Genomic DNA, 26,265 nt, shown 5'->3' with positions numbered 1-26,265 from the left:
GTATTCCACAGGGTAGTGGTTACAACTGAGAAGGCCCTTTCCTTGGTGGCAGATAACCAAGCCGTCCTGGGGCTAGTCACCTGCAAGAGGATCCTAAATGATGACCAAAGGGAGTGTGAGGGGTTGTAACAGGGAGACAGTTCTGTATCTAAGTGGGTTCCAAACCACTGAAGGCACTGAAGGTTAACACCAACACCTTGAATTGGATCCAGAGACTAATCAGTAGCCAGGGCAACTGGTGTAATATGAGCAGGCCATCATGTTCCAGTCAGAAATCTGCATTCTAGAGCACCTGGCTGTCGATGAGTTCCAGTTGATACCTGTGACCTCCACAAAGAGCCTTGGTGTGATCCTGGACTCCAAATCCAAATCCTTTATTGGCATATAAAAACAGTATTATAGTTGGAAGTGGAATAAATAGATATAAAAACAAAATTAAGTAAACGACAAGGTAAATACATAAACCCCACCTTGTTGTTGTTGTTAGGTGCGAAGTCATGTCCAACCCATCGCGACCCCATGGACAATGATTCTCCAGTCCTTCCTGTCCTCTACCATTCCCCGGAGTCCATTTAAGTTTGCACCTACTGCTTCAGTGACTCCATCCAGCCACCTCATTCTCTGTGGTCCCCTTCTTCTTTTGCCCTCGATCGCTCCCAGCATTAGGCTCTTCTCAAGGGAGTCCTTCCTTCTCATGAGGTGGCCAAAGTATTTGAGTTTCATCTTCAGGATCTGGCCTTCTAAAGAGCAGTCAGGGCTGATCTCCTCTAGGACTGACCGGTTTGTTCGCCTTGCAGTCCAAGGGACTCGCAAGAGCCTTCTCCAGCACCACAGTTCAAAAGCCTCAATTCTTTGACGCTCGGCCTTCCTTATGGTCCAACTTTCGCAGCCATACATTGCAACTGGGAATACCATAGCCGCACTTTTGTTGGCAGGGTGATGTCTCTGCTTTTTAGGATGCTGTCTAGATTTGCCATAGCTTTCTTCCCCAGGAGCAAGCGTCTTTTAATTTCTTTGCTGCAGTCCCCATCTGCAGTGATCTTGGAGCCCAGGAAAATAAAATCTGTCACTACCTCCATTTCTTCCCCAACTATTTGCGAGGAGTTGAGAGGGCCGGATGCCATGATCTTCGTTTTCTTGATGTTGAGTTTCAAGCCAACTTTTGCACTCTCCTCCTTCACCCGCATCAACAGGCTCTTTAGTTCCTCTTCACTTTCTGCCATTAGAGTGGTATCATCTGCATATCTGAGGTTGTTGATATTTCTCCCTGCAATCTTGATCCCAATTTGTGACTCCTCTAATCCCGCCATTCTCATGATGTGCTCCGCATACAAGTTAAATAGACAAGGCGACAGAATACAGCCTTGCCGAACTCCTTTCTCAATTATTGAACCAATCAGTTATTCCATGTCCGGTTCTCACTGTTGCTTCTTGACCTGCATATAGGTTTCTCAAGATACAGATAAGATGTCTTCCTATCTCTTTAAGATTTGTTGTGCTCCACACAATCAAAGGCTTTAGCATAGTCAATGAAGCAGAAGTAGATGCATTTCTGGAACTCCCTAGCTTTCTCCATGATCCAGTGTATGTTGGCAATTTGATCTCTAGTTCCTCTGCCTCTTCGAAATCCTGCCTGTACTTCTGGAAGTTCACTGTCCACATACTGCTGGAGCCTAGCTTGTAGGATTTTGAGCATAACTTTGCTAGCATGAGAAATGAGTGCAATGGTGTGGTAGTTTGAGCATTCTTTGGCATTGCCCTTCTTTGGGATTGGAATATAAACTGACCTTTTCCAATCCTGTGGCCATTGTTGAGTTTTCCAAATTTGCTGGCATATTGAGTGTACCACTCCCCCACCCAGGAACTGATAAATATACAATGAATTGTCTTTAACAACAGTCCTGATGCACTTTAATGGCAGCTAATAAAAATTTGGCTACCGTTTCTACTATTTCTATGTTGGTGTTATCCAGAAGGAGAGAAACCTTAAGATGGTTGGGACCCAAGGACTATTCATGCAGTTCCCCCAAAGCTCAAAAGATTTTCCACGGAACCCTGCAGACGAGAGGATTAGCTCTTTTGTTCCCCAGTGTAGGAAGGGATGGGTGCTGGTAATTGGAAATTCCCTTCTGAAAGGGGTGGAGGCCAAAGTATGTAGATTGGTTATGTTGTCGAGAGGTACATTGTCTACCTGGTGCACACATCGAGGATGTCACAGAAAGGCTGGAAAGACTTATAAAGCCCACGGATCATTATCTGGTGCAGTATTAAAAGAGACTTTGTGGCTCTCGGGGAGAAGGTGAAGGACCTGGGAGCCCAGGTTGTGTTTTCATTAGTTCTCCCTGTTAATGGTCATGGCTTAGGAAGAAGAATAAAATAATATGAATACATTACTGGCTACATCACTGGTGCCGTCACGCAAAGTTTGGATTTTTGCACCATGGCCTATACTATCATGATGAGGCTCTTCTCTCATGGGATGATTTGCACCTCTCAACGGAAGGAAAAAATATGTTTGAGAAAAATTTTGCAGACCTTGGCCCATTCTGCACATGTTGCACAGTGCACTTTCAATGCACTTTAAAAGTAGATTTTCCTGTTTGGCAGAGGAAAATCCAGTTACAAAAGCACAGTGAAAGTGCATTATCCAAATAGTGAAGACTAAGCTCTGGTGAGGAGGACTTTAGGGTAAATCCAATGGGAGAGTCAGACATTAATTCAAAACCTAGTTTGATGACAAGAACTGTAGATGGGAACCTATGGATTTACAGAGAATGGCACACACCACACAGGGAATTATTAACTTACAGGTAAATTCAAAGACTAAATCCATGAAACACACAAATGAACTATTATAATGTCCCTACATTATGGGAAATAAGCAGGAAAAACTAGAAGAACTAATAGAGGAGGTGAACTATGACCTAATAGTCATTACAGAAAATTGGGGGGGATAACATTCACAATTGGAATATTAGGATGGAGAGGCACCATTTATTTAAAAGGGACAGACAAATAAAGACGGTGGAGGAGTAGCAGTATATGTTAAGAATGTATATATTTGTGAGGAAGTACATGTATCTGAGCGTAGAAGTTCAGCTGAGAGTCTTTGGGTAAAAATAAAGGGAGTAAGAAATAATAGTGGTATTATGGTGGGAGTCTGCTATAGAAGACTTGGATGAGATGCTACTAGGCCAAATTCTCAAAGAGGCAGGACACAGTGGACATGGGTGATTTAGAAGAAGAAGAAGAGTTGGTTCTTATATGCCACTATTCTCTACCCGAAGGAGGCTCAAAGCAGCTTACATTCACCTTCCCTTTCCTCTCCCCACAACAGACACCCTGTGAGTTGGGTGAGGCTGAGAGAGCCCTGATATCACTGCTTGGTCAGAACAGCTTTATCAGTGCTGTGGCAAGCCCACGGTCCTCCAACTGGCTGCATGTGGGGGAGCGCAGAATCAAACCCAGCATGTCAGATTAGAAGTCCGCAGTCCTAACCACTACACCAAACTGGCTCTCTTAAATTTCTCAGATTTTTGCTGGAGGACCAACTCTGCTAAAAATGAAAAGTCTTATAAATTCTTGACTTGTCTTGCTGACAACTTCATTTTGCAGAAGGTGGAGTGGGCCACAATGTTAGACTTAATTCTCACCCATAGAGAGGAACCGGTTGATGGGGTGAATGCAGAGGGCATACTTGGTAGTAGTGACCGTGTGGTTTTCGGAATTGGGGAAGAGAAAAACAGCATGTAATCAGACATATAGGCTGGACTTCAGGAAAGCAAATCTTAACCAACATAAAGTTATTCCAATGCTTGGAAAAAACTTACAGAGATAGGTGTCCAAGAGGAATGGGAGTTTCTTAAATGTGAAATACTGAAGGCTCAATCACAAACAATTCCCTTGAGGAGGAAAAATGGGAGGAGCCTAAATAAGACAGGGTAGCTCCATAAACAGCTTTCAAAAGATTTGAGTAACAAAAATGTTTCATTTAGGAAATGGAAGGAGGGACTTATAACCAAGGATGAATATAAACAAATAATGTGTGGCAACAACTCACTGCAGCTGCCAGGTGACGTTGTGGAGGGCTGGCTGAAGGCGGACGGGACTGAAGGCCCCAGAAGCCCTGGCGTGTTCCATGCTTGCAGCAAGCAGAACATAAAACAGAGAGGCGCGACCACAGCGCCTATAAAGGCTCCATGTGTGCGGTCCCAGCCTCTTCTCCAGAATGCCGCGGAGCAGCTTCCCACCCTATGTCAATGTTTGAGGTGGATGTTCTCTGTTAATATTCTCTGCAGGTGTGCATGGGATGGAGCCTGTTGGCAGGGAGTCCGGTGTGCGATCGGATTCCCTGGGGTTTGGGACCTCCGCAAGAGGTGGCATGTAAACGAGTGTTGCTTACCCAGCTGGGAGGCCAGGGGCTTGTTTAGCCAGGGAGCCTGGGGTCAGCCAAATGAGTGATGCCCATTGGCTCCACCGCATTAGTCACTTCCCTTAGGTCGGACTTCAGTAGGCAAGGGGATTTGCTGTCCTGGCTGGGAATGGTACGGGTCCCCAGGGTGCCTCTGGACTCTGCAGGTTGTGGTGCAGTCTGCTGACTGCTAGGTCAGGCTCCCTCTCCCATGCTGCGCCAACCCTCCCATGGGGAGGTAATAAAATCTGTAGCCTTTTAATTCCAACATTGGTGTGTCGTGCCTTATTCCAGCTAAACTTTGTCAAGAAATCCCTGACAATTAGAGCAGTTCCTTAGTAGAACAGGTTTCCTCAAGTGGTTGTGAGTTCTCCTTGTTTGGCAGAAATGCTGATTCTGTGAACTTAGGCAGATTGTAAGTGGATTGGCAGAAGGGATTGTATCTGAGCTTGGCTCTTGTGGCCCTATCTTGCATGGCCGCTTTAGGGTCAGAAGGCAAATTTCCTCCAGGCTAGACTGATCAGGGATTTGGTTTTTTTAAGTCAAGGCATCATCTGGACATGGAATTCAAGTCACTGTGAGTAGACAGGTAGTTGTGAATTTCCTGCATTCTGCAGAGGGTTGGACTAGATGACCCTGGAGATCCCTTCCGACTCTATGATTCTCCTTGCTTATTTATCAAAATAGGATTCAAAATTTTCTACGAAGACAACAGAAACCCAGCAGGCAGGCCAGGCTCAGGAAACCCCCGCGCAGGCGCCCGGGCTCTGGTGTGGGGCTTCTGCAGCGCCACCATTCCCGCTGGGGCCTGCTGGTGTAGGGAACTTTTTACTACCCGAAGAAGTCACGGGTTACTTCCCGGCCAGCTCTGCTGCCACCTACTCACACCTTCCTGCCTCCTTCTCCCTTTAAACATGGATCCGTCTGCCGGTGTCATGGCTCCCTCTCCAGAGGGTGCCTCTGCACCACTGCCTGAGCTCATTCTGCCAGCTCCCTCGGAGGAAGAAGTGGAGGAGCTGGAGCAAAGCAGCAGGGTGCTGCTTAGAGAGGCCAGTCCCGATAGGGAGCCACAACCAGGTTCCAGCCAGACAAGCACCATGCCCTCTGCACCAGCATTACCTCAGCCTGCAGCAACACCCCTGAACAGCCCAGACTCATCTCCAGAGTGCAGGAGGGAATGCAGGAGGACCACGTTGGCAACAAGCAGGCAAAGTGCTCGGCTTAGACTACAGCAACAGGCTAGGTTGTGCTCAGGTGGGGCTCATTCATCGGAGGGAGGCTGAGTGCCAGGTGCAGCCACTTGGTGTGACAGCTCAGCTTGTTCTTAAGCACAACAGAAGTGCTTCCCAGTGTGGCTGCAACTTTGTGCACATGTCCACCCGTTGTCTTGACTGGTTTCCTGCTCCCTGATGCTTCGGCAAAGCTCTGTTTGACTGATTCCAGGCTTGACCTTGGTAAAGATAACCGACAACTCTTTCGGTTCTCCTTTGGACTTCGTCAGCTAACAATTTCTGATAAGACCCGGACTGGACTTTTGACTACTCTCTGGTACACGCTTTGAACTTGCTGGACTTGGTAACTGTGCTTGCCCTTGCACTGACCCTGCGTGTGCCCGGCTAGGGCAGCACCCTTTGCAGCCACCACTTCTCTCATCCTTGCGGCTGGAATTCAGAGCTAGCAGCTCCAGCCAGGATGGACCCAGCTACAGCAGCCAACTTGGCTGCCCGCCATCAGCTGCTAGAACAACAGGTGGCTGATTTGAATGGGCAGAACCAAGCCCTGGAAACCAGAGTGCAGCAGCTTACCACTGCCGTGTTGGGACTGCAGCAAGCAGCTGGAGCAGCTGCCCAATCAGCTCTGCTGTCCTGCCCTCTCAAGGCTCCAGAAAAATATGAGGGAAGCCGGGAGACCTTTACCACATTCCTGGCCCAGGTAAAGATGTTTATTTCTGCCCGGCCCCAGGAGTTTCCTACGGAGCAGGGCAAGGTCAGCTTTACCATCAGCCTGCTTAAAGGGCCAGCTGCCCGGTGGGCTACACCACTGTTAATTGCAGACACCCCCGAGCTGGCTAACATCCAGGCTTTGGTAGCTAAAATGGATGAAGCCTTTGGGGATGCTCAAAAGGTGATTCGGGCCAGCCGGTGTTTGAGGCAGCTACGCCAAGGGGCCCGGTCCGTGAGGGACTATGCAGCAGAGTTCCAGATCATGGCACAAGGCCTGGACTGGAATGAGCTGGCCTTAGTGGACCAGTTCGTGGCCGGGCTCTCAGAAAAGGTCTTGGATGAGCTGGTTCACGTGGACCGGCCCCGTAGAATGAGCGACCCGTGCTATCAGATAGACAACCGCCTGGAGGAGTGGTGCCTCGTCCGGTCCGGAACCCAGCCTCCAAACCGAGGAGAGCCGTTTCTACCCCAGGTTACCGCTCCCAAGGCAGCAGTTCCCCTGGATTCGGGAGAACCGATGCAACTTGGCAGTGTGCGGCCTAGATTGGACCCCTGAGAAAAACAGCGGCGCCGCACACAGAACCTCTGCCTGTACTGCGGGGGTGCAGGTCACTACGTGGGCCAGTGTCCTGAAAAAGCCAAGCCGGCGGGAAACGCCTGCTCCCAGACGACCCCGGCCCCGGTCGCCTGGGAGGAACCGTTGGGGCCGCTCTGGGATTAATGCATTTGCTCCTGCCCGTACGCCTGCAACTACCCCAGGGACAGTGGCTCCTGGCCCACACCTCTACTCCACCCGACCTCGACGGACTTCCGCATGACTACCATGATTATGCGGGTGTGTTCAAGGAGAAAGGAGCAAATCGCCTTCCCCCGCATATAGACTATGACTGTGGGATCGACCTCAAACCAGGGGCTGCTTTACCAGTCAAGAGGTTGTATGCACTCTCTGAACCCGAACGGCAGGCGCTTCAGGAGTTCCTGGAAAAAAACCTCGAGTGAGGATTCATCCGTCCGTCCACTGCCCCCACCTCAGCTCCAGTTCTGTTTGTCAAAAAGAAGTGTGGGGAGTAGAGGAGGTGCCATGACTATCGGGCCCTGAGCCAGATCACGATCAAGGATCGCTACCCTTTACCTCTCATCTCTGAGCTGTTGGAGCAGGTACGGGAGGTCCAACTGTTTACCAAGCTGGACCTGCGGGGGGCCTATAACCTGATTCGCATCCGTCAGGGGGATGAGTGGAAAACAGCGTTTGGTACCCGTTACGGCCAGTTTGAGTACACCGTAATGCCTTTTGGCCTCTGTAATGCATCCGCAGTGTTCCAGCGCTTCATCAATGACATGTTCCACGACCTGTTGGATCGGTTCGTCATCATTTACCTTGATGGTATCCTGATGTACTCCCACTCTTGCCAGAAGCACGCAGACCATGTTAGACAAGTTCTCCAACGACTTTGGGATCATGGGCTGTTTGCTAAACTGTCCAAGTGCTCCTTTTCCCAGACTACCATGGACTTTCTCGGGCACCGTCTTACCCCTCAGGGGATACAGATGGATCCAGCCAGAGTTCAAGCTATACTCCAATGGGAGGAGCCCCAGAACCGAAAGCAGCTGCAACGGTTTCTGGGGTTCGCCAACTATTATAGGACTTTCCTCCCTAATTACGCGGACTTGGCTCACCCTCTGACACAGCTTCTGAGCACCAAGCACCCTTTCCAGTGGGGATCAGATACGGCACAGGCTTTTCAGACACTCAAGGAGTGCTTTGTCTCTGAACCTTATCTTGGGTACCCCGACCCAGAGAAGCCTTTCCTGGTAGAGGCAGATGCTTCGAGCTCCACCCTGGGGGCCCTACTCCTGCAAACCGGTCCAGGAGATGGACCTTGCGTGTACTACTCCAGACAATTTACCTCTGCGGAAAGGAACTATACCATCTGGGAACGGGAGCTGCTGGCCATTAAGGCAGCTTTTGAGACCTGGCGCCACCACCTAGAAGGAGCTAAATACCCTGTTCAGGTACGCACTGACCACCGGAATTTAGAATACCTCCAGTCTGCCCACTGCCTGAATCAACGCCAGATCCGATGGGCTCTCTTCTTTGCCCGCTTTGATTTCCGGATTGAGTATATCCCCGGAAGCCAGAATAAGAGAGCGAATGCTCTCTCCAGACAACCCCAGTATCATTCGGACACTGAAGCCACACCGGCTCCCCCACTATTACCTGTTTCGGTTTTTGCTGCCCTGCCAGAGCGGCTTGAGCTGCAGCAACAGATCCAGGATCGACAGGCTGAAGATCCATGGATTCAGGAACGGATGCAGTGGCTCCAGGAACACCCTGACGAACGATCAGAGTACCACATCCAGCAGGGTCTCTTACACCATCGGGATCGTGTAGTACTCCCTACTGCTGACCTTCGCACCCAAGTTCTAAAGGCAACCCACGATGACCCAGCAGCCGTACACTTTGGCCAGGACAAGACCCTGCAGCTGGTAACCCAATATTTCTGGTGGCCCCGAGTAAAGGCAGATGTGAAAAGATACGTGGCCTCCTGTCCGATTTGTAGACAGGCCAAATACGCACCTGGTAGGCCCGCAGGACTATTACAACCACTGCCTCCACCCTCTGGACCCTGGCAAGAACTCACAATGGACTTCGTAACCGACCTGCCTGCCTCAAAAAGGTTCACCACCATTCTGGTAGTGATGGACCGCTTTTCCAAAATGACGCACCTCATCCCTTGCTGAGGGTTGCCAAAGGCTCGGGAGACAGCTCGTCTGTTCATGTTCCACATCTTCAAGCTCCGTGGCCTCCCAGATCGTATTGTAACAGATCATGGCATACAGTTCTCCTCCCGCTTCTGGTGTGAGCTGCATGCCACCCTCGGAACCAAGTCTAGCCTCTCCAGCGCACATCACCCCCAGACAGACGGTCAAACCGAGAGAGTCAATGGGATTATAGAGCAGTACCTACGGTGCTATGTCTGTTATCAACAGGATTACTGGTCACGTTGGCTCCCATTGGCCGAATTCGCTTATAACAATGCGACCCATACATCTACCCAGATGACCCCGTTCCAAGCCGTCTATGGATATCATCCCCGGTTCCTGCCAGATGCTCTTGTGCCACCAACCATTCCCCGGGCAGCTGCTGATCTGGACGAGTTGCAAGCGCAACACCGGTATTGAGAGACACGCTCCAGGAGGCACAAGACCGGTACAAGACGCAAGCAGATGCACACCGAATCACGGGGGCACCTATAGCTGTTGGTGACAAAGTTTGGCTGTCAACCCGGCACATCAACACCAGTTGGCCGTCCAAAAAACTGGATGCTCGCTTCATATGGCCATACGAGGTGACCGAACAGGTCAACCCTGTGGCATTTCGTCTACGCCTACCCCGCACCTATTGTATGCACCCAGTGTTCCACCGCTCATTACTGCAACCCGCTCTGCCAGATAGCTCCCGGCCAGCCTTGTAAACCCCCCCCCCTGCTCCTATATTGGTTGATGGAGATGAGGAATATGAGGAGGTCCGGCAAATCCTAGACTCCCGGCTGCGTTGGGGTGCCCTTCAGTATTTGGTCGACTGGGAGGGATACGGACCCGAAGAACGCACCTGGGAACTCGCCAACAGTGTACACGCTCCAGCATTGGTCAGGGACTTCCATTGCCACTACGCCGCCAAGCCAGGACCTGACCCTGCGGAGGGGGCCCTGGCAGGAGGGGATGGTGTCATGGCCTCATCTCCAGAGGGTGCCTCTGCACCACTGCCTGAGCTCATTCTGCCAGCTCCCTCGGAGGAAGAAGTGGAGGAGCTGGAGCAAAGCAGCAGGGTGCTGCTTAGAGAGGCCAGTCCCGATAGGGAGCCACAACCAGGTCCCAGCCAGACAAGCACCATGCCCTCTGCACCAGCATTACCTCAGCCTGCAGCAACACCCCTGAACAGCCCAGACTCATCTCCAGAGTGCAGGAGGGAATGCAGGAGGACCACGTTGGCAACAAGCAGGCAAAGTGCTCGGCTTAGACTAAAGCAACAGGCTAGGTTGTGCTCAGGTGGGGCTCATTCATCGGAGGGAGGCTGAGTGCCAGGTGCAGCCACTTGGTGTGACAGTTCAGCTTGTACTTAAGGACAGCCAAAGTGCTTCCCAGTGTGGCTGCAACTTTGTGCACATGTCCACCCGTTGCCTTGACTGGTTTCCTGCTCCCCGACGCTTCGGCGAAACTCTGTTTGACTGATTCCAGGCTTGACCTTGGTAAAGATAACCGACAACTCTTTCGGTTCTCCTTTGGACTTTGTCAGCTAACAATTTCTGATAAGACCCGGACTGGACTTTTGACTACTCTCTGGTACACGCTTTGAACTTGCTGGACTTGGTAACTGTGCTTGCCCTTGCACTGACCCTGCGTGTGCCCGGCTAGGGCAGCACCCTTTGCAGCCACCACTTCTCCCATCTTTGCGGCTGGAATTCAGAGCTAGCAGCTCCAGCCAGGATGGACCCAGCTACAGCAGCCAACTTGGCTGCCCGCCATCAGCTGCTAGAACAACAGGTGGCTGATTTGAATGGGCAGAACCAAGCCCTGGAAACCAGAGTGCAGCAGCTTGCCACTGCCATGTTGGGACTGCAGCAAGCAGCTGGAGCAGGGGGCAGCACAGGGCAGCACAGGGCAGCACAGCCGGGCTCTTCCCGGGCCACCGCTGTCACCCTTCTTGAGGCCAGTCGGGGGGGGAGGGGGCCCCCGCTGCCACTGCTGCTGCTGCTGCCGCCGCTGCCCTTCTTGAGCCCAGTCATGGGGAGGGGGAGAGGAAGGGGGAGCGGGAGCGGGAGGGGGAAGGGGAGGGGTGCCACCCGCGGCGGGTGTGGCAGCTGCGTCAGCTGTTGCGATGGCAGCGCGTCCCACCTTAGGTTCCCTTAATTCTGGTCACTTTATGCTAGTAGTTACACTTGGTTGTAGATGAAAAAATGCCGTCTGGGCTACCTTTCTGAGTTGAGACTCCATGGAAAGGGAGGCATCAAAGATCACTCCCAAATTGTTTGCCAGGCATTTTTCTACTCATGCCAGGCATAATAAATAGCATTCTACCTCTTGGCACCCAATCTAACTAGGGTGTTCCATGCAAGTCACCTCCAGGCTAGACTTCTGCAACTCACCTACACAGGGCTTCCCTTGAGACTGATTGGTCCAAAATGCTGCAGTATGGGTCCTTACAGGGTCCCAGTGGAAAGTACACATGACACCGGTGCCTTCATTGGTTCCAGATTGGAGTGCAAATTAGATAAAAAATTTTGGTGCTGATGTTTAAAGCCCTAAACAGTTTGGAACTGATGTTGTGAGACAACATCTCCCATTATGTCCCCCTAACATCATCAGACCAAAATGTGCTCAGGGGTCCCAGTCCCAAAGAGGTAAGTCTGGTCTCAATGAGTGCTAAGGCTTTCTTTTTTTATGAAATGCTCTGCCAACTGAGAACAGGACCCAGCAGGACCTTAATCAGTTCCACAGGGATGACATAATTATTCTGTCAGGCCTATGGTTGAGGCCAGGAATCATAACACTAAAGAATATCATATTGGTTTGCATCCTTTCACACACACACACCCCAATCCGAGGAAACATCTATGGGAAAACATCCATTGGAGCATCAAGGGTGATTCCAAACATGAAAGATAAAAAGCTTCCTCAATGCCACCAATGAATATTTTTGGGAAACTATAAATTGTTTTTAAATGTTATTACTGTATTTTAGCAATTAATGTTTCTTGCACTGAACTTCACGGGAAGGGTGGGGTATAAAAATAAAGATTAATTTGTTTATTTATTCAGAGCAAGCCCTCTGCAAAGTATCAAGCCTACCATGTGACCTGCTTCACATGGGGTCAGTAGTTGATGCAGCTGCTAGAATCCCCGTGTTACCAAGGCATCCACAAAGTCTGAAGCTGCACCAAGAACAGAACTCTCTCGGGACCAACATGCAGTGTCCACTCAGCTACTGCCTCTGATAGCCTCAGAAGGGAGTCTGCTGCTGAGCACTCCCACCCTCTCTCCACATCCCAAGCCAGGCCAACACATTCAAGGCCAGTGGTGTCTGGTGCAGGGGTCCTCTGGAAGGGAAAACGGTTCTGGATGAGGATCGCCAACCCCCACCCCCTCCCTTCCCTCAGTTCAATGTTGATGGATGATTGAGAAGACTGGGGGAGCCTCAGAGCTCAGTCGAGATGTCATTATGTGCTCCTGAATATGTACATTATTTTGTGGTATTTAGGGCACTGTACACTTACTTTGCCATTGTGGGAGGTCTTCTTAAAAACCCTGGGGGGGGGAAAGAAGAAAAATTAGCAGCTCAAACTTTTTGCATAGTATTATATTGTCAGTTTTCCTTTGCATTAAATAATGCTTCCTACCTCAACTTGTATAAAAATTGCAATGCAAGAAATTTGACTTTCACTCTCTTCATGCTCAGAGGCAAGTCTAACATATCTTTACATCTTTAAAATCATCTTCCCTGAAGCGATTTTTTATGCTAGCAAGGCTAAACCTCCTACCAATGGCAGTAACCAAAGGTTGATATGCTAAAATCCGATATGTTGACAGAGCACCCGATATGTTGCTCATGTCCTGCCAAGAAACCTGAGTCCGTGAAACACGTTCTCCTCTTTTGTGAGCAACACATCCATCTTAGAGAAGGTTACATATATCCTCTAATGTGGGCGAGAAAGATTCACGGTCCCTTGACAGTAGCGCACTCTCTTTTACTAGATCACAACCCTCAAGCAACCAAAGGCATTGCAAAATTCCTTCACGGGATTTTCTCCAAGTGATCTGGGATTTGAATAGCTTTGTCTTTTATATAGATGTTGTGCTATGATTATGCCAATAAAAGTGTTTGACTTTGACTTTGATATCTTTTGATATCTGTCGGCTACAGAGCCTAAAGGATGTCTAAAGGTTGACTATGAGAATGAAAACATAATCATAGAGTTGGAAGGGATCTTCAGGGTCATCTAGTCCAACCCCTGCACAGTGTAGGAACTCACAACTAACTGCTCACCCACAGTGACCCCAATTTTATGCCCAAGTGATCCCCCCTCCCACCAAAAATCTCCAGAATCCAGCCTGGCCAGGAGGAACACCTGCTATCTCATAGTAAAGGTAAAGGTAAAGGTATCCCCTGGGGTGACGCCCTCTAGCGTTTTCATGGCAGACTCAGTACGGGGTGGTTTGCCAGTGCCTTCCCCAGTCATTACCGTTTACCCCCCAGCAAGCTGGGTACTCATTTTACCGACCTCGGAAGGATGGAAGGCTGAGTCAACCTTGAGCCAGCTGCTGGGATTGAACTCCCAGCCTTATGGGCAAAGCTTTCAGACGGCTGCCTTACCACTCTGCGCCACAAGAGGCTCTTCCCTCATAGTGGAGACTCATAGTGGAGACTGGTAATTCAGAAGGGCCACAAGAAACAAACCCTGGCACATCCCTTCCTGTTCACCCATTCACAATCTGCCTAAGTTCATAAAACCAGCATTTCTGTCAGATGACTCTGCTTAAAAACTTCCAAATAGGAAGCCTGTGCCACTGAGGAACCACTCTAACTGTCAGGAGCTTCTTCTGGATGTTTAGCCAAAAATTCTTTTGAATTAATTTGGTTCTGGTCAGACCCTCTGGGGCAACAGAAAACAATTCTGCTCCATCTTCTATATGACAGCCCTTCAAGTATTTGAAGATGGTTATCATATCACCTCTTAGTCGTCTCCTCTCCAGGCTTAAAAGACCAAGCTCTCTCAATCTTTCCTCATACAACCTGTCTCCAAACTGCTCACCATCTTTGTAGCCCTCTTCTGGACATTATGAGTTTGTTGCCAGGAGAACAAATAAGCTTTTCCTGCACCATCACTAACAGTTACAGTATATAAAAAATGCTTTTATGAAAAACAAATTCCAATATTTCTTATGAAATTTCTGCTGACTCATGTTCCCCGTATGGTCTGCTAATACCCCTAGATCCTTTTCACTTCCAAGACAGGTCTTCCACATCCTACAATGATGCATTTGATTTTTCCTACCTACATCTGTTGTTCAACATATTAATAAATGATTTGGATGAGGGAATAGACGGGGTAATAATTAAATTTGCAGACAATACTAAACTGGGAGGGGTAGCAAACACAACAGAAGACAGAATACAGTATGTTCTTGATAGGCTTGAGAAGTCGGCTAAACTGCATAAAATGAAATTCAATAGGGACAAATGTAAATTTCTGCATTTAGGTAGGAAAAACCATATACACCAATATTTATTTATTTAGATTATTATACCACCCATTCCATACAGTCATGGGGGGGTTTACATAAAACATCATAGAATAGTTACACAGAACACTATAACATTGTGATAAATAACAATCATAACATAACATAAAAAACAGAACAATATTTTAACAGAACGATAACATTGACAAATCCCTGGTAGGTCAGATTGTTCAGTCATGGAATGGCTTCTGAGGGGGAACCAGCAGATGTTTTGAGTTGGTTGGCCTGGTGGAGGAACTCCCTTTTGCAGGCCCCGAGGAACTGTGGAAGTTCAGGCAGGGCCCTGATCATTTCAGGGAGCTTGTTCCACCAGGTGGGGGCCAGAACCGAGAAGGCTCTGGCCCTTGTTGAGGTCTGATGTGTTTTTTGGGGGCCAAGGATGTGCAGCCAGTTGGAGGTGGTGGAGCATAAGAGTCTTTTGGGGGTATAGGCAGGGAGGTGGTCTCTCAAATACACTGGGCCCACTCTGCATAATACCTTTAAGGTGATTACCAAAACCTTAAACCTAATGACTATCCTAATGACTATCCCAGAAAGACGAAAACACTGCAAGAGCTCTAAGAAGCCTATTTGGATGAACAGAGAACTTCAAGAGGAACTAAGAAAGAAAAGGAAAATGTTCAGGAAATGGAGGGAAGGACAGAGCTCTAAAGAAGACTACCTACAGGTTACTAGGCACTGTAGATCAATCATCAGAAAGGCCAAAGCTGAGAGTGAACTAAGATTGGCCAGGGAAGCCCATTGTAACAAGAAAAGATTTTTCAGTTATCTGAGGAGCAAATGTAAAGTAAAGGAGGCAATAGGCCCACTGTTGGGTGCGGATGGACAAACTCTAACGAAAGATGCAGAGAAAGCAGAAAGGCTTAGTGCCTATTTTACATCTGTTTTTTCCCACAGGTCAAAGGGTTTAGGCACATCTAGAGATGGCCGTAGGCAAAGGATAGTGTCTCGGTGGCAGGTTAACATGGATAGAGAGGTTGTTGAGAGGCATTTAGCTGCACTGGATGAGTTCAAATCCCCTGGTCCGGATGAAATGTACCCAAGAGTACTCAAAGAACTTTCCAGAGAACTTGCACAGCCCTTGTCCATCATCTTCGGAACCTCTTTAAGGACTGGAGATGTCCCGGAGGACTGGAAAAGAGCAAACGTTATTCCGATCTTCAAAAAAGGGAGGAAGGATGACCCAGGAAACTACAGACCAGTGAGTCTGACCTCTGTTGTGGGGAAGATAATGGAGCAGATATTAAAGGGAGCGATCTGCAAACATCTGGAGGACAATTTGGTGATCCAAGGAAGTCAGCATGGATTTGTCTCTAAGAGGTCCTGCCAGACCAACCAAGTTTCCTTTTTTGACCAAGTAACAGGTTTGCTGGATCGGGGAAATTCGGTTGATGTCATTTACTTGGATTTTAGTAAAGCTTTTGACAAGGTTCCCCATGATGTTCTGATGGATAGGTTGAAGGACTGCAATCTGGATTTTCAGATAGTTAGGTGGATAGGGAATTGGCTAGAGAACCGCACTCAAAGAGTTGTCAATGGTGTTTCATCAGACTGGAGAGAGGTGAGTAGCGGGGTACCTCAGGGCTCGGTGCTCGGCCCGGTACTTTTTAACATATTTATTAATGATCTAGATGTGTGGCGGTGGAGGGACTACTCATCAGGTTTGCAGATTACACCAAATTGGGAGGACTGGCAAATACTCCGGAAGATAGAGACAGAGTTCAACGAGATCTGAACACAATGGAAAAATGGGCGAATGAGAACAAGATGCAATTTAATAAAGATAAGTTTAAAGTTCTGCATCTGGGTCAGAAAAATGAAAAGCATGCCTACTGGATGGGGGATACGCTTCTAGGTAGCACTGTGTGTAAACGAGACCTTGGGGTACTTGTGGATTGTAAACTAAACATGAGCAGGCAGTGTGATGCAGCGGTAAAAAAGGCAAATGCCATTTTGGGCTGTATCAACAGAGGCATCACATCAAAATCACAAGATGTCATAGTCCCATTGTATACGGCACTGGTCAGACCACACCTGGAGTACTGTGTGCAGTTCTGGAGGCCTCACTTCAAGAAGGACGTCGATAAAATTGAAAGGGTACATAGGAGAGCGACGAAGATGATCTGGGGCCAAGGGACCAAGCCCTATGAAGATAGGTTGAGGGACTTGGGAATGTTCAGCCTGGAGAAAAGGAGGTTGAGAGGGGACATGATAGCCCTCTTTAAGTATTTGAAAGGTTGTCACTTGGAGGAGGGCAGGATGCTGTTTCTGCTGGCTGCAGAGTCGGGGCCTCAGTGCACAACCCTAGTTGGATACACACTTTTCTTGGATGCTTTAGGATGTTTAGGGCTGATCCTGCATTGAGCAGGGGGTTGGACTAGATGGCCTGTATGGCCCTTCCAACTCTATGATTCTATGATTCTATGATTCTAATCCGGATTTCAACCGGGAGCCAGCCAAGTGGAGTACCAGCTGGATGTGAGATCTCCATGATGTCTTAGTGAGAATCCTAGCCACAGCATTCTGCACCAATTGACGTTTCTGGATCAAGGATAAGGGTAGGCCTGTATAGAGCGGGTAGTATGTGCAAAAAGAATTTAGGAGTCTTAGTAAACCATACATTGAACATGAGTGAGCAGTGTGACTTGGTTGCTAAAAAGGCGAATCGGATTTTGGGCTGTATCAAATTGAGTATTGTGTCCAGATCACAAGAGGTGATGGTACTCCTTTACTCCGCTTTGCTTTGGCCTCACCTGGAGTACTGTGTCCAGTTTTGAGCACCATAGGTGAAGAGGGATGTAGACAAAGTGGAGTGTGCCCAGAAGAGGGCAACAAAGATGGTGAGGGGTTTGGAAACCAAGATGTATGAGGAAAGGTTGGGGGAGCTTTGTCTGTTTAGCCTGAAAAGGAGGTGACTAAGAGGGGATGTGACTTTTAAGTATTTAAAAGGCTGCCATATAGAGGATGGAGCAGAGTTGTTCTCTCTTGCCCGGAGGGACAGACCAGAACCAATGGGATGAAATTAATTCAAAAGAAATTCCAACTAAACATCCGGAAGAAGTTCCTGACAGAATGTTTTCTCAGTGGAACAGGCTTCCTCAGCTGGTGGTGGGGTCTCCATCTTTGGAAATTTTTAAACAGAGGCTGGAGAGCCATCTAACGGAGAGGCTGATTCTGTGAAGGTTCAAGGAGGTGGCAGGTTAGAGTGGATGAGAAATAGGGTTGTAAGTGTCCTGCATAGTGCAGGGGGTTGGACCCAGGAGGCACCTTCAAATTCCATTAATCTATGGTTCTATGAAATGCAGAACTTTATATTATTCACTGTTGAAATTCATTTTATTAATTTTAGCCCAGTTTTCCAGGCTTTCAAGATCATCCTGTAAACTAATTCTATCTTCTGGGACAGGGAGAAAAAATTCCCTCTGTACATAGAATCACAGAATCATAGAGTTGGAAGGGGCCATACAGGCCATCTAGTCCAACCCCCTGCTCAACGCAGGATCAGCCCTAAGCATCCTAAAGCATCCAAGAAAAATGTGTATCCAACCTTTGCTTGAAGACTGCCAGTGAGGGGGAGCTCACCACCTCCTTAGGCAGCCTATTCCACTGCTGAACTACTCTGACTGTGAAAATTTTTTCCCTCATATCTAGCCTATATCGTTGTACTTGAAGTTTAAACCCATTACTGCATGTCCTCTCCTCTGCAGCCAACAGAAACAGCATCCTGCCCTCCTCCAAGTGACAACTTTTCAAATACTTAAAGAGGGCTACATGCCCCCCAATCCCTACATAGAACCATAGAATTTGCCTTCTAAACCTTTTTTACCATCCTTATCCATATTTTTCACAATTATTTTTGATTTGGCTTCATTTATTATTAACTCTATTACCTTTTCACAGTCTTTCAACTTTCCTAACGCTATGTTTATACAAAGCCCATAATACTTTTATCTTCTCACATCCTGATTAAAGACTTCTAAGGCCAAAATTAAAAGTAAAGGTAAGAGTGAGAAAGCTTGATGCTTTCCCCGCTGAATATTGAATTTCTCTGTAAGCTCGCCATTTACTATTACTTTGCCCACTCTTCTATATAGACCTTTTTAATACAAGTTATAAATGCACTACCACATCCCATCCTTTCTCAAACTAAATAAAAATCTCTAATCAATAAAGTCAAAGACTTTCTTCATATCAATGAAGAATAGCACCAGTTGCTTACCAGGTCTTTGTTGATAATGTTCAAGTATGTTTAATATTGTCCTTATTTTTGACTTGTCTGCCACATAGAAAGCTCAACATCTTCTAGCTGGTTATCCAATGTATTAGTGAACATTTTGTAATAATCAATATTTAATAAATAAATAGACTAGGAATTTTGTACCTCAATTTTCAAGCTTAGGTATAACCATAATATGAGGGTCCTTAAAAGAGTCTGGGGTTCTGATCATATTAATGGTATTAATATTTCACCTTTAATAGTATTAATATTTCTTATTTAAAATTGTAGAGTATACAAAATAACCCATCAGGCCCTGGAGCTTTACCAACCTTTAATTTATTCATTACATCTATGATTTCTTCTGGACTTTTAGGTTCATTCATACATACATAAAAGCTTTATTGCCATTGTACAAGGAAGTCGAGTTTAACAAACCATATACCTACAAATATACATTATAGGTTTATTCAGTATTTCTACCTGTACTGGGTTCCGTTCCATTATACTTTGTTTTTTCCATATATTTCTCCCTTTTTTCTTTGGGAATTTCCTGTTTCTCATAAATTTTAGGTAAAAATCTAAAAAGCCCTATTTAATTTCTTCTTCCTCAATTAAATTGTTCCAATCTTTCTTTAAGGCTGTAATCAACATATTTTGCTGTTTTGTCTTTAATTTCAAGAGAGTAATTTGCCTGGTTTATTTCCCATCTCTAAATATCATTGTCTTATTTTATTGTCTTTACACAATTACTGGACCTAACAACATCACCTATACCCTCAAAGGCCTATACACCTGCTCATCTTCCAACAGCATATGCCATCAAGTGCCAACAATGACTCTTTGTTCTCTACATAGGGCAAACAGGTCAAACCCTACGCCAAAGAATTAATGGGCACAAGTCTGACATCAAAAACCACAAAATTGAAAAACCTGTAGGGGAACACTTCAGCCTTCCAGGACATTCAATAAGGGACCTGAAAGTAGCTGTTTTATTGCAAAGGAACTTCAAGAACAGGCTAGAAAGGGAGATTGCAGAAATGCAAGTTATTACAACACTCAGGGGCTTTCCGCACAAGGACCAATTTTGCTGAATGCAGAATGCAGTATGCAGAAACGCTATATTTAATAGTGAAATTTCATCATTCCGCATACCTTTAATTCTAGTGGAATATTGAAGTCCCAGTAGCGGTCTATTCATTCCCCACATGTTTCCGGTCTTGCTGAGAATCGCAACAAAGGAAGCGATATTTTTCCACACTTCCTCCCACCCCTGGCTGTCAATCCAACAGAACAGCCAATGAACTGTTGTGTTCGTGCTTCCGAAAAGAAGAAGAAGAAGAAGAGTTGGTTCTTATATGCCGCTTTTCCCTACCCGAAGGAGGCTCAAAGTGGCTTACAGTCGCCTTCCCTTTCCTCTCCCCACAACAGACACCCTGTGAGGGAGGGGAGGCTGACTGCTCGGTCAGAACAGTTTTATCAGTGCCGTGGCGAGCCCAAGGTCACCCAGCTGGTTACATGTGGGGGAGCGCAGAATCGAGCCCCTTTCCCTTTAAAAACTGTTTTTTAAAAACCCAAACACATCAGTCACAACGAATATTTGTTCATTCATTGCCTCAGAAAGACCTTTTTTGCTGGCGTAGGAGCTGGCGCTTAATCGTTTACACGCTCTTCAAGTAAAAAAAAATCCCCCCCCCATGGGCACGATTTGTAGCCAAAATTACGGTCAGTGTCAAACAGGGGGATGTATTGTGCTTGGAAACTTTAAAGACACTTGCAGTAGGGAACTTTGTTTTACTGTTAAGCACTTCTGTGGAGGGACTTTGGCCAGAGAAGCCTCGCTTATTCATTGCTTTTGCCAGTCTAAGGAAAATAAAATGGCGATCGCGTCTCTGGAAGCTTGAGGGTGAGAGAGCGAGGGAGGGACATTCTTTCTTTGCTTTAGGATGCTTAGGGCTGATCCTGCGTTGAGCAGAGGGTTGGACTAGATGGCCTGTATGGCCCCTTCCAACTCTATGATTCTATGATTCTATGATTCTACCGCTACATTGAGAATGCACACGTCTTTTTCGGATGTGTTGCAGGTTGTTCTCAAGAGTCTAGCGGTTTCTTTAGGGGGAATCCACTTTTCTGGATTTCCGGAAAACCGGTACAACAAAGCGATTTTTGCGGGAGTGTTGCAGATTGTGTTCGATGTCATGCAGAATGTTGAATTAATAGCGTTTACCAAAGGTAAGATTTCTGCTACATTTAAGTTGTGCGGAATGGTCCTCAATATTATGACATATGCAGGACTCAACAAGGACAAAGGTTTTTTATCTCACTATTCATAGAATCATAGAATCATAGAGTTGGAAGGGGCCATACAGGCCATCTAGTCCAACCCCCTGCTCAACGCAGGATCAGCCCAAAGCATCCTAAAGCATCCTAAAGCATACCATTCATGATAACCTTGTTCAACGTGTATCCATATTCCTCACTATTTATTTTATTTGTGATAATGTGACTATACGGTATGGCAATGTAATGGAATTTTGAGCTTGACTCCCTGGTCTTGGGATAGATAGTTACCAGCAATTTCCTTGCAGGAATGTTTCACAGTTGTATGGAGACAGATGGGGGCAAGCAGCATATGGTGAGGTGAGAGCCGTTGATCACTTGACAACAGGCAGCTTGGTCTCTCCTTGTGTTTTTGTAAACTACACTGAATTCCAGGGGATTGATTGGCTGTTTTGACAAAGGATTATCATTGGTTGTATTTGGTTGATTTTTGCTATATATTCCCTGTCATGTAAGGAGATCATAATCTGACGAAGAGTGCTTGCAATTGAAAGCTTGAATAAATCTTTGTTGGTCTTAAAGGTGCTACTGGACTCTGATTTTATTCAATGCAGCAATCAATCATTTATTCACAGTCATTGACAGATAAAAAAGCAAAAAAATATATACAAAGGATTTAAAATTTGTGAGCTTGAAAAAAGGATATTCCACTAAAAACATGCAGAGAAAACAGATAGGCTACGTTATGTAGCATTAGCCCAGTTCTTTCATATTCTGCTAGTTAGTGAAGTAAATTTGGAAATCTTGCTTGTAAAATCTCTATGGGTGTCAGACAAAATCAGTTTGGCCGATTCCACACAGGCAGAAAAGGCCAGGGTGGTATCAGTATGGATGTGGGTTAATCCCCACGTCCACATGATGTTGCCACCATTCTGCCCCCCTCCAGGGCCTGCCATAGATCAGGCCCTTGTTTGTCCTGAGCTCAGGGAATATGGGAGAATCCATGTCCCCTCTTCCTGCTGCAGGGGCCAATAGGGCCTGTGCCATGGTAGGTCCATGTGGGCGGGAAGAGCTGAATCTGGAAGGCCTGGTTCCTCCCTACTTGTGATACAAAACCAAAAAGGGAGCAAAAATCCAACCTTAACAAAGTTAGGAACTCAAAAGTTGAGCTATAAAACAATATAAAATTTAAACAACTATTTATTAAAGTACACCAATAATTAGGTTAAAAACAAAGTAAAAACCATATTTAAAAACTATATATATCTAACTGCACAGAAATAGACCAAATGTGTTTCGACCCTACTGGGTCTTCCTCGGTGGTCAATATTATTGAATAATGCACTCTTATATAAAACCAATTTTGAAGTATAGCTGTGTGGCGAAGGGAAATCTGTTAGGTGTAGCCCCAACAAACGTAACATTTCTTTTTGTAGCACCACCTTCTAAGATATGTGATATCTAGGAACACCACTCTCAGTTACTGTTTTACTCTGCATAGAGAGTGCATCTCATGTGTCTCAGGAAAAAAAACAGCATATGGTGAGCCTTTGATCACAGACAGTTTGGTTTCTCCAAATAAGGGTTTGTAAAAGCAAAGGAAGACTTACTTCGCTCCAACAGACATCTTCAATCAATGCAATAGAAGTTCTGACAAAGAAAACAAAAGAAATAATAAGCTGGTATGGTTATGTGGCCAAAAGATGGTGAGCTCAGCTAGGGCAAGCCCCACCCTTTTGACCCTTCTTTGGAGTTGGCAAGAACATAAGAAGAGCCCCACTGGACTAGCCCACTAGTTGTTCTGGTCCAGCATCTTGTTTCAAACATTAGTCAACCATTAATCCTGGGCCAACAAAGTAGGGATAAAGGCCAAGGCTCTGATGTTGCTTCCTAGCACTGGTATTCAGATGTTTGGTGCTTCTCTATATGGAGATGTCTCTTATTCACTATGCCTAGTTCTGTCCTCATGGACCTTACCTCATCTTGACCCCCTCCTTTAAATCCATCCATACTTGTGGTCATCACTATATCAATAGGCAGTGAATTCCACAATTTATTCACTCGTTGAGTTAAAAAGTACCTCCTTTTGTCCATCCTGAATCTAATGCTGATCATCTTCTTTGCGTGTCTCCTGAGTTCTAATACCATAAGGAAGAGGGGGAACCAATCAGGTAGACAATATTTTTTAAAAATCTGAAAAATATCCAGCTGCCACAAATCTCAAACAGGAATGAGCCCTTCTGGCATCAGTATAAATTTCTTGGCATCTCTCTATGAAATTAACAAACCAGGATGTTTTTTTATATGAGCGTTCAGGAGGTTATGGTTGTTATATAGCAAAAATATTTCTGTAATTCAGAATTACATTAATGTTGCATTCTAGGAATCAGGATTTTTTTCAGGACATCTCATGAAATATAATTGTTATCTTAGAATGATAGAGGTGGAAGGTATCTCCAGGGTCATCTAGTCCAACCCCTGCACAGTGCAGGAACTCTTAAATGTGATAATGTAGATAAGGGTTCAAAATCCAGATTTTCAACAAGAGATAATCCATGCAAGATACAGTACTTATGGTGACCAGAAATGGCCTTTTCTGTGATAGCACCTGATCTTTGTAGTGACTTCCCCTTGAGGCTTACATGGTGCCTCCTTTACATTTTTTCAGGTGCCAGGCTAAAAACACCCAGGCTTTTAAGTGGAACGTTTATTTTAATATCTTAATAGCTTATCAGTCTGATTCTGTAGTTTGATCGTTTATATCAGTGGTCCCCAACCTTTCCGAGGCTGGGGACCGGCAGGGCATCGGGCCGCGCCCCCGCGGACCGCGCCCGTGCGGGCCACGCCCGCGGATCGGGCCGTGCCCGCGGGCCGCGCCCACGGATCGGGCCGCGCCCACGCCGCGCCCGCGGATCGGGCGGCACCCGGGCAAGCTTGCGGCCTGGGAAGTTTTTTACTGCGGGGGCGGGGCGGGGAGAGGGAGCCGCGGCCCGGTGCCATGGCCTTTGCGGCCCGCCACCGGGCCACGGCCCGCAGGTTGGGGACCACTGGTTTATATGCATCGGTGTAGTGGTTAGGAGTGCGGACTTCTAATCTGGCATGCCGGAGTCGATTCTGTTCCCCCCCACTTGCAGCCAGCTGGGTGATCTTGGGCTCGCCACGGCACTGATGAAGCTGTTCTGACCAAGCAGTAATATCAGGGCTCTCTCAGCCTCACCTCCCCCTCCCTTACAGGGTGCCTGTTGTGGGGAGAGGAAAGGGAAGGTGATTGTAAGCCGCTTTGAGACTCCATCAGGTAGAGAAAGGTGGCATATAAGAACCTACTCTTCTTCTTCAGTAATCTCAGTGCTCTCTCAGCCTCACCTCCCTCACAGGGTGTCTGTTGTGGGGAGAGGAAAGGGAAAGCGACTGTAAGTCGCTTTGAGACTCCTTCGGTTAGAGAAAGGTGGCACATAAGAACCAACTCTTCTTCTTCTTCCGTAATATCAGGGCTCTCTCAGCCTCACCCACCTCACAGGGTGTCTGTCGTGGGGAGAGGAAAGAGAAGGCGACTGTAAGCCGCTTTGAGACTCCTTTAGGTAGAGAAAGGTGGCATAGAAGAACCAACTCTTCTTCAGTAATCTCAGTGCTCTCTCAGTGAATTGTTTTTATAGGCTTGTTTTTATATTGTGATTTTTTTTAGTTGTAAACTACCCTTAAGCAGGATTTTGCAGAGGCAGCCTATAAATAACCTAGATAAAATTAAATAAATAAAAAAAGAAGTCTATCTAAAAGCTCACATGTTAATGTGTGCAACACATAGCCAATGGCTGAGGAGATTTCAGAGCATGGAAAGAGACACGTTGTTCAGCTTCATCGAAGTACATACACCCCAGCAGACACTAAACTTGGCATTTTTGAAAAGCATACATAAATACTTTGTGAATAAAAAGCTATCCTTAAAAGTGAAGGCTACAAAATATCTGTTGTTTCATTCACACCAAATGGTCACCATACAACATCTTTCTAAAAGAGGTCACTATTTTCCCTCCATAATCATTCCATGGTATACTGACATGCTATACTCATGGTATGTAGCATGTAGTTTTGATACTTTTATTTCACCACATTTTCTAATATAGGCTAGAAATTCTCTCTCAAAATATAAGTTAAGAACTAACAGTGCAGCTCTGAACTGAATTGTATCTTTCTAAATGGTATCTTTCTGGGTTGCATGAGGGGGAGGAGTGCAGAATCAAACCCAGCTCACCAGATGAGAAGTCCAAGCTCCTAACCATGACACCCAGCTGGCTCTCCACCACAGCTGATTTCCAATATTCAGAAAGTGAGAAGTGGGCATTTCATCCTCCTAGACACATGGCTAACCAAACAAACAAGGAGACTAGTAGAAATACTGAAGGAATTTGAAAAGGAAAAATAGAATAGTTTCTACCCTGTTATATAAATGCATGTATCTTCTCATTTCCTTCTGCAATTCAATAACAGAATGTGATAAGAAAAACACCTTACCTGAAAATGCACAAAATCTTCTTTTCTGACTCATACAGGTATTCAGCCAATGCTAGGAATGTTAGTGTCTTTGTTCCTGGGCTTCTTATACCCCCCTTGATAGTCCCTCCCCTAAGAATTGCTCCTTCTGAATTAGATGTGTAAAAACTCTGTATGTCCACGCCTGCGTGCTCCTACTCCAGGCTTAATGCAAGTAGAGTATTTTGAATCTAGAATCCTATTACACTATTAGGTGGAGGTCCTCTTGTTGAATAAGAGAATGAGCTATAAATATTGTTTCTGCAAGAGCCCTGAGAAAGAAGATTACAGAGATTGACAGAGCAGGCTCAAACTGAGACTGAGTAACAAAGGAATTTTGCTCGCATGCATCTCATGGCTTTTCTGTGTTGCTATCATAGATGCTGCTGCTGCTGCACTGGGCAAACTTCAGAACTTCATTTTTGTACAATTTGGAAAGAGCCAAATGAGCAAGTAGTCATAGAATGCCATTTTTAATAAGGGTGAGTAAAAGGGCAAATTTACCTTAAAAAAATAGTTGACTTAAACATTAACCAACCCAATAGTAATTTCTGTTGGTTTCAAAGAGCAAAATATTTCTGGCTGTA

At 46.3% G+C, this 26,265-nt stretch overlaps 1 protein-coding gene across 1 annotated transcript in view; it reads right to left on the bottom strand.

The window, feature by feature from the left end:
* ARR3 (arrestin 3) overlaps window positions 1–25,782 on the bottom strand; it is a 90,954-nt gene extending 65,172 nt beyond the window's left edge. Inside the window, exons 1-3 of the mRNA XM_077307992.1 lie at window positions 25,661–25,782; window positions 22,762–22,801; window positions 12,630–12,660 (exon numbers count right to left, since the gene is read on the bottom strand). Coding sequence (XP_077164107.1) covers window positions 12,630–12,660; window positions 22,762–22,778 — 48 coding nt within the window. The 5' untranslated portion in view covers window positions 22,779–22,801; window positions 25,661–25,782. The remainder of the gene's footprint in view (window positions 1–12,629; window positions 12,661–22,761; window positions 22,802–25,660) is intronic.
* Between the last annotated feature and the right edge of the window lie 483 nt (window positions 25,783–26,265).

Source organism: Paroedura picta, chromosome 13 (genome assembly GCF_049243985.1).
Source record: "Paroedura picta isolate Pp20150507F chromosome 13, Ppicta_v3.0, whole genome shotgun sequence".
NCBI classification, from domain to species: Eukaryota; Metazoa; Chordata; class Lepidosauria; order Squamata; family Gekkonidae; genus Paroedura; species Paroedura picta.
Note: the sequence above shows the minus strand (reverse complement) of the source record. Positions and strands in the feature narration are given on the sequence as shown.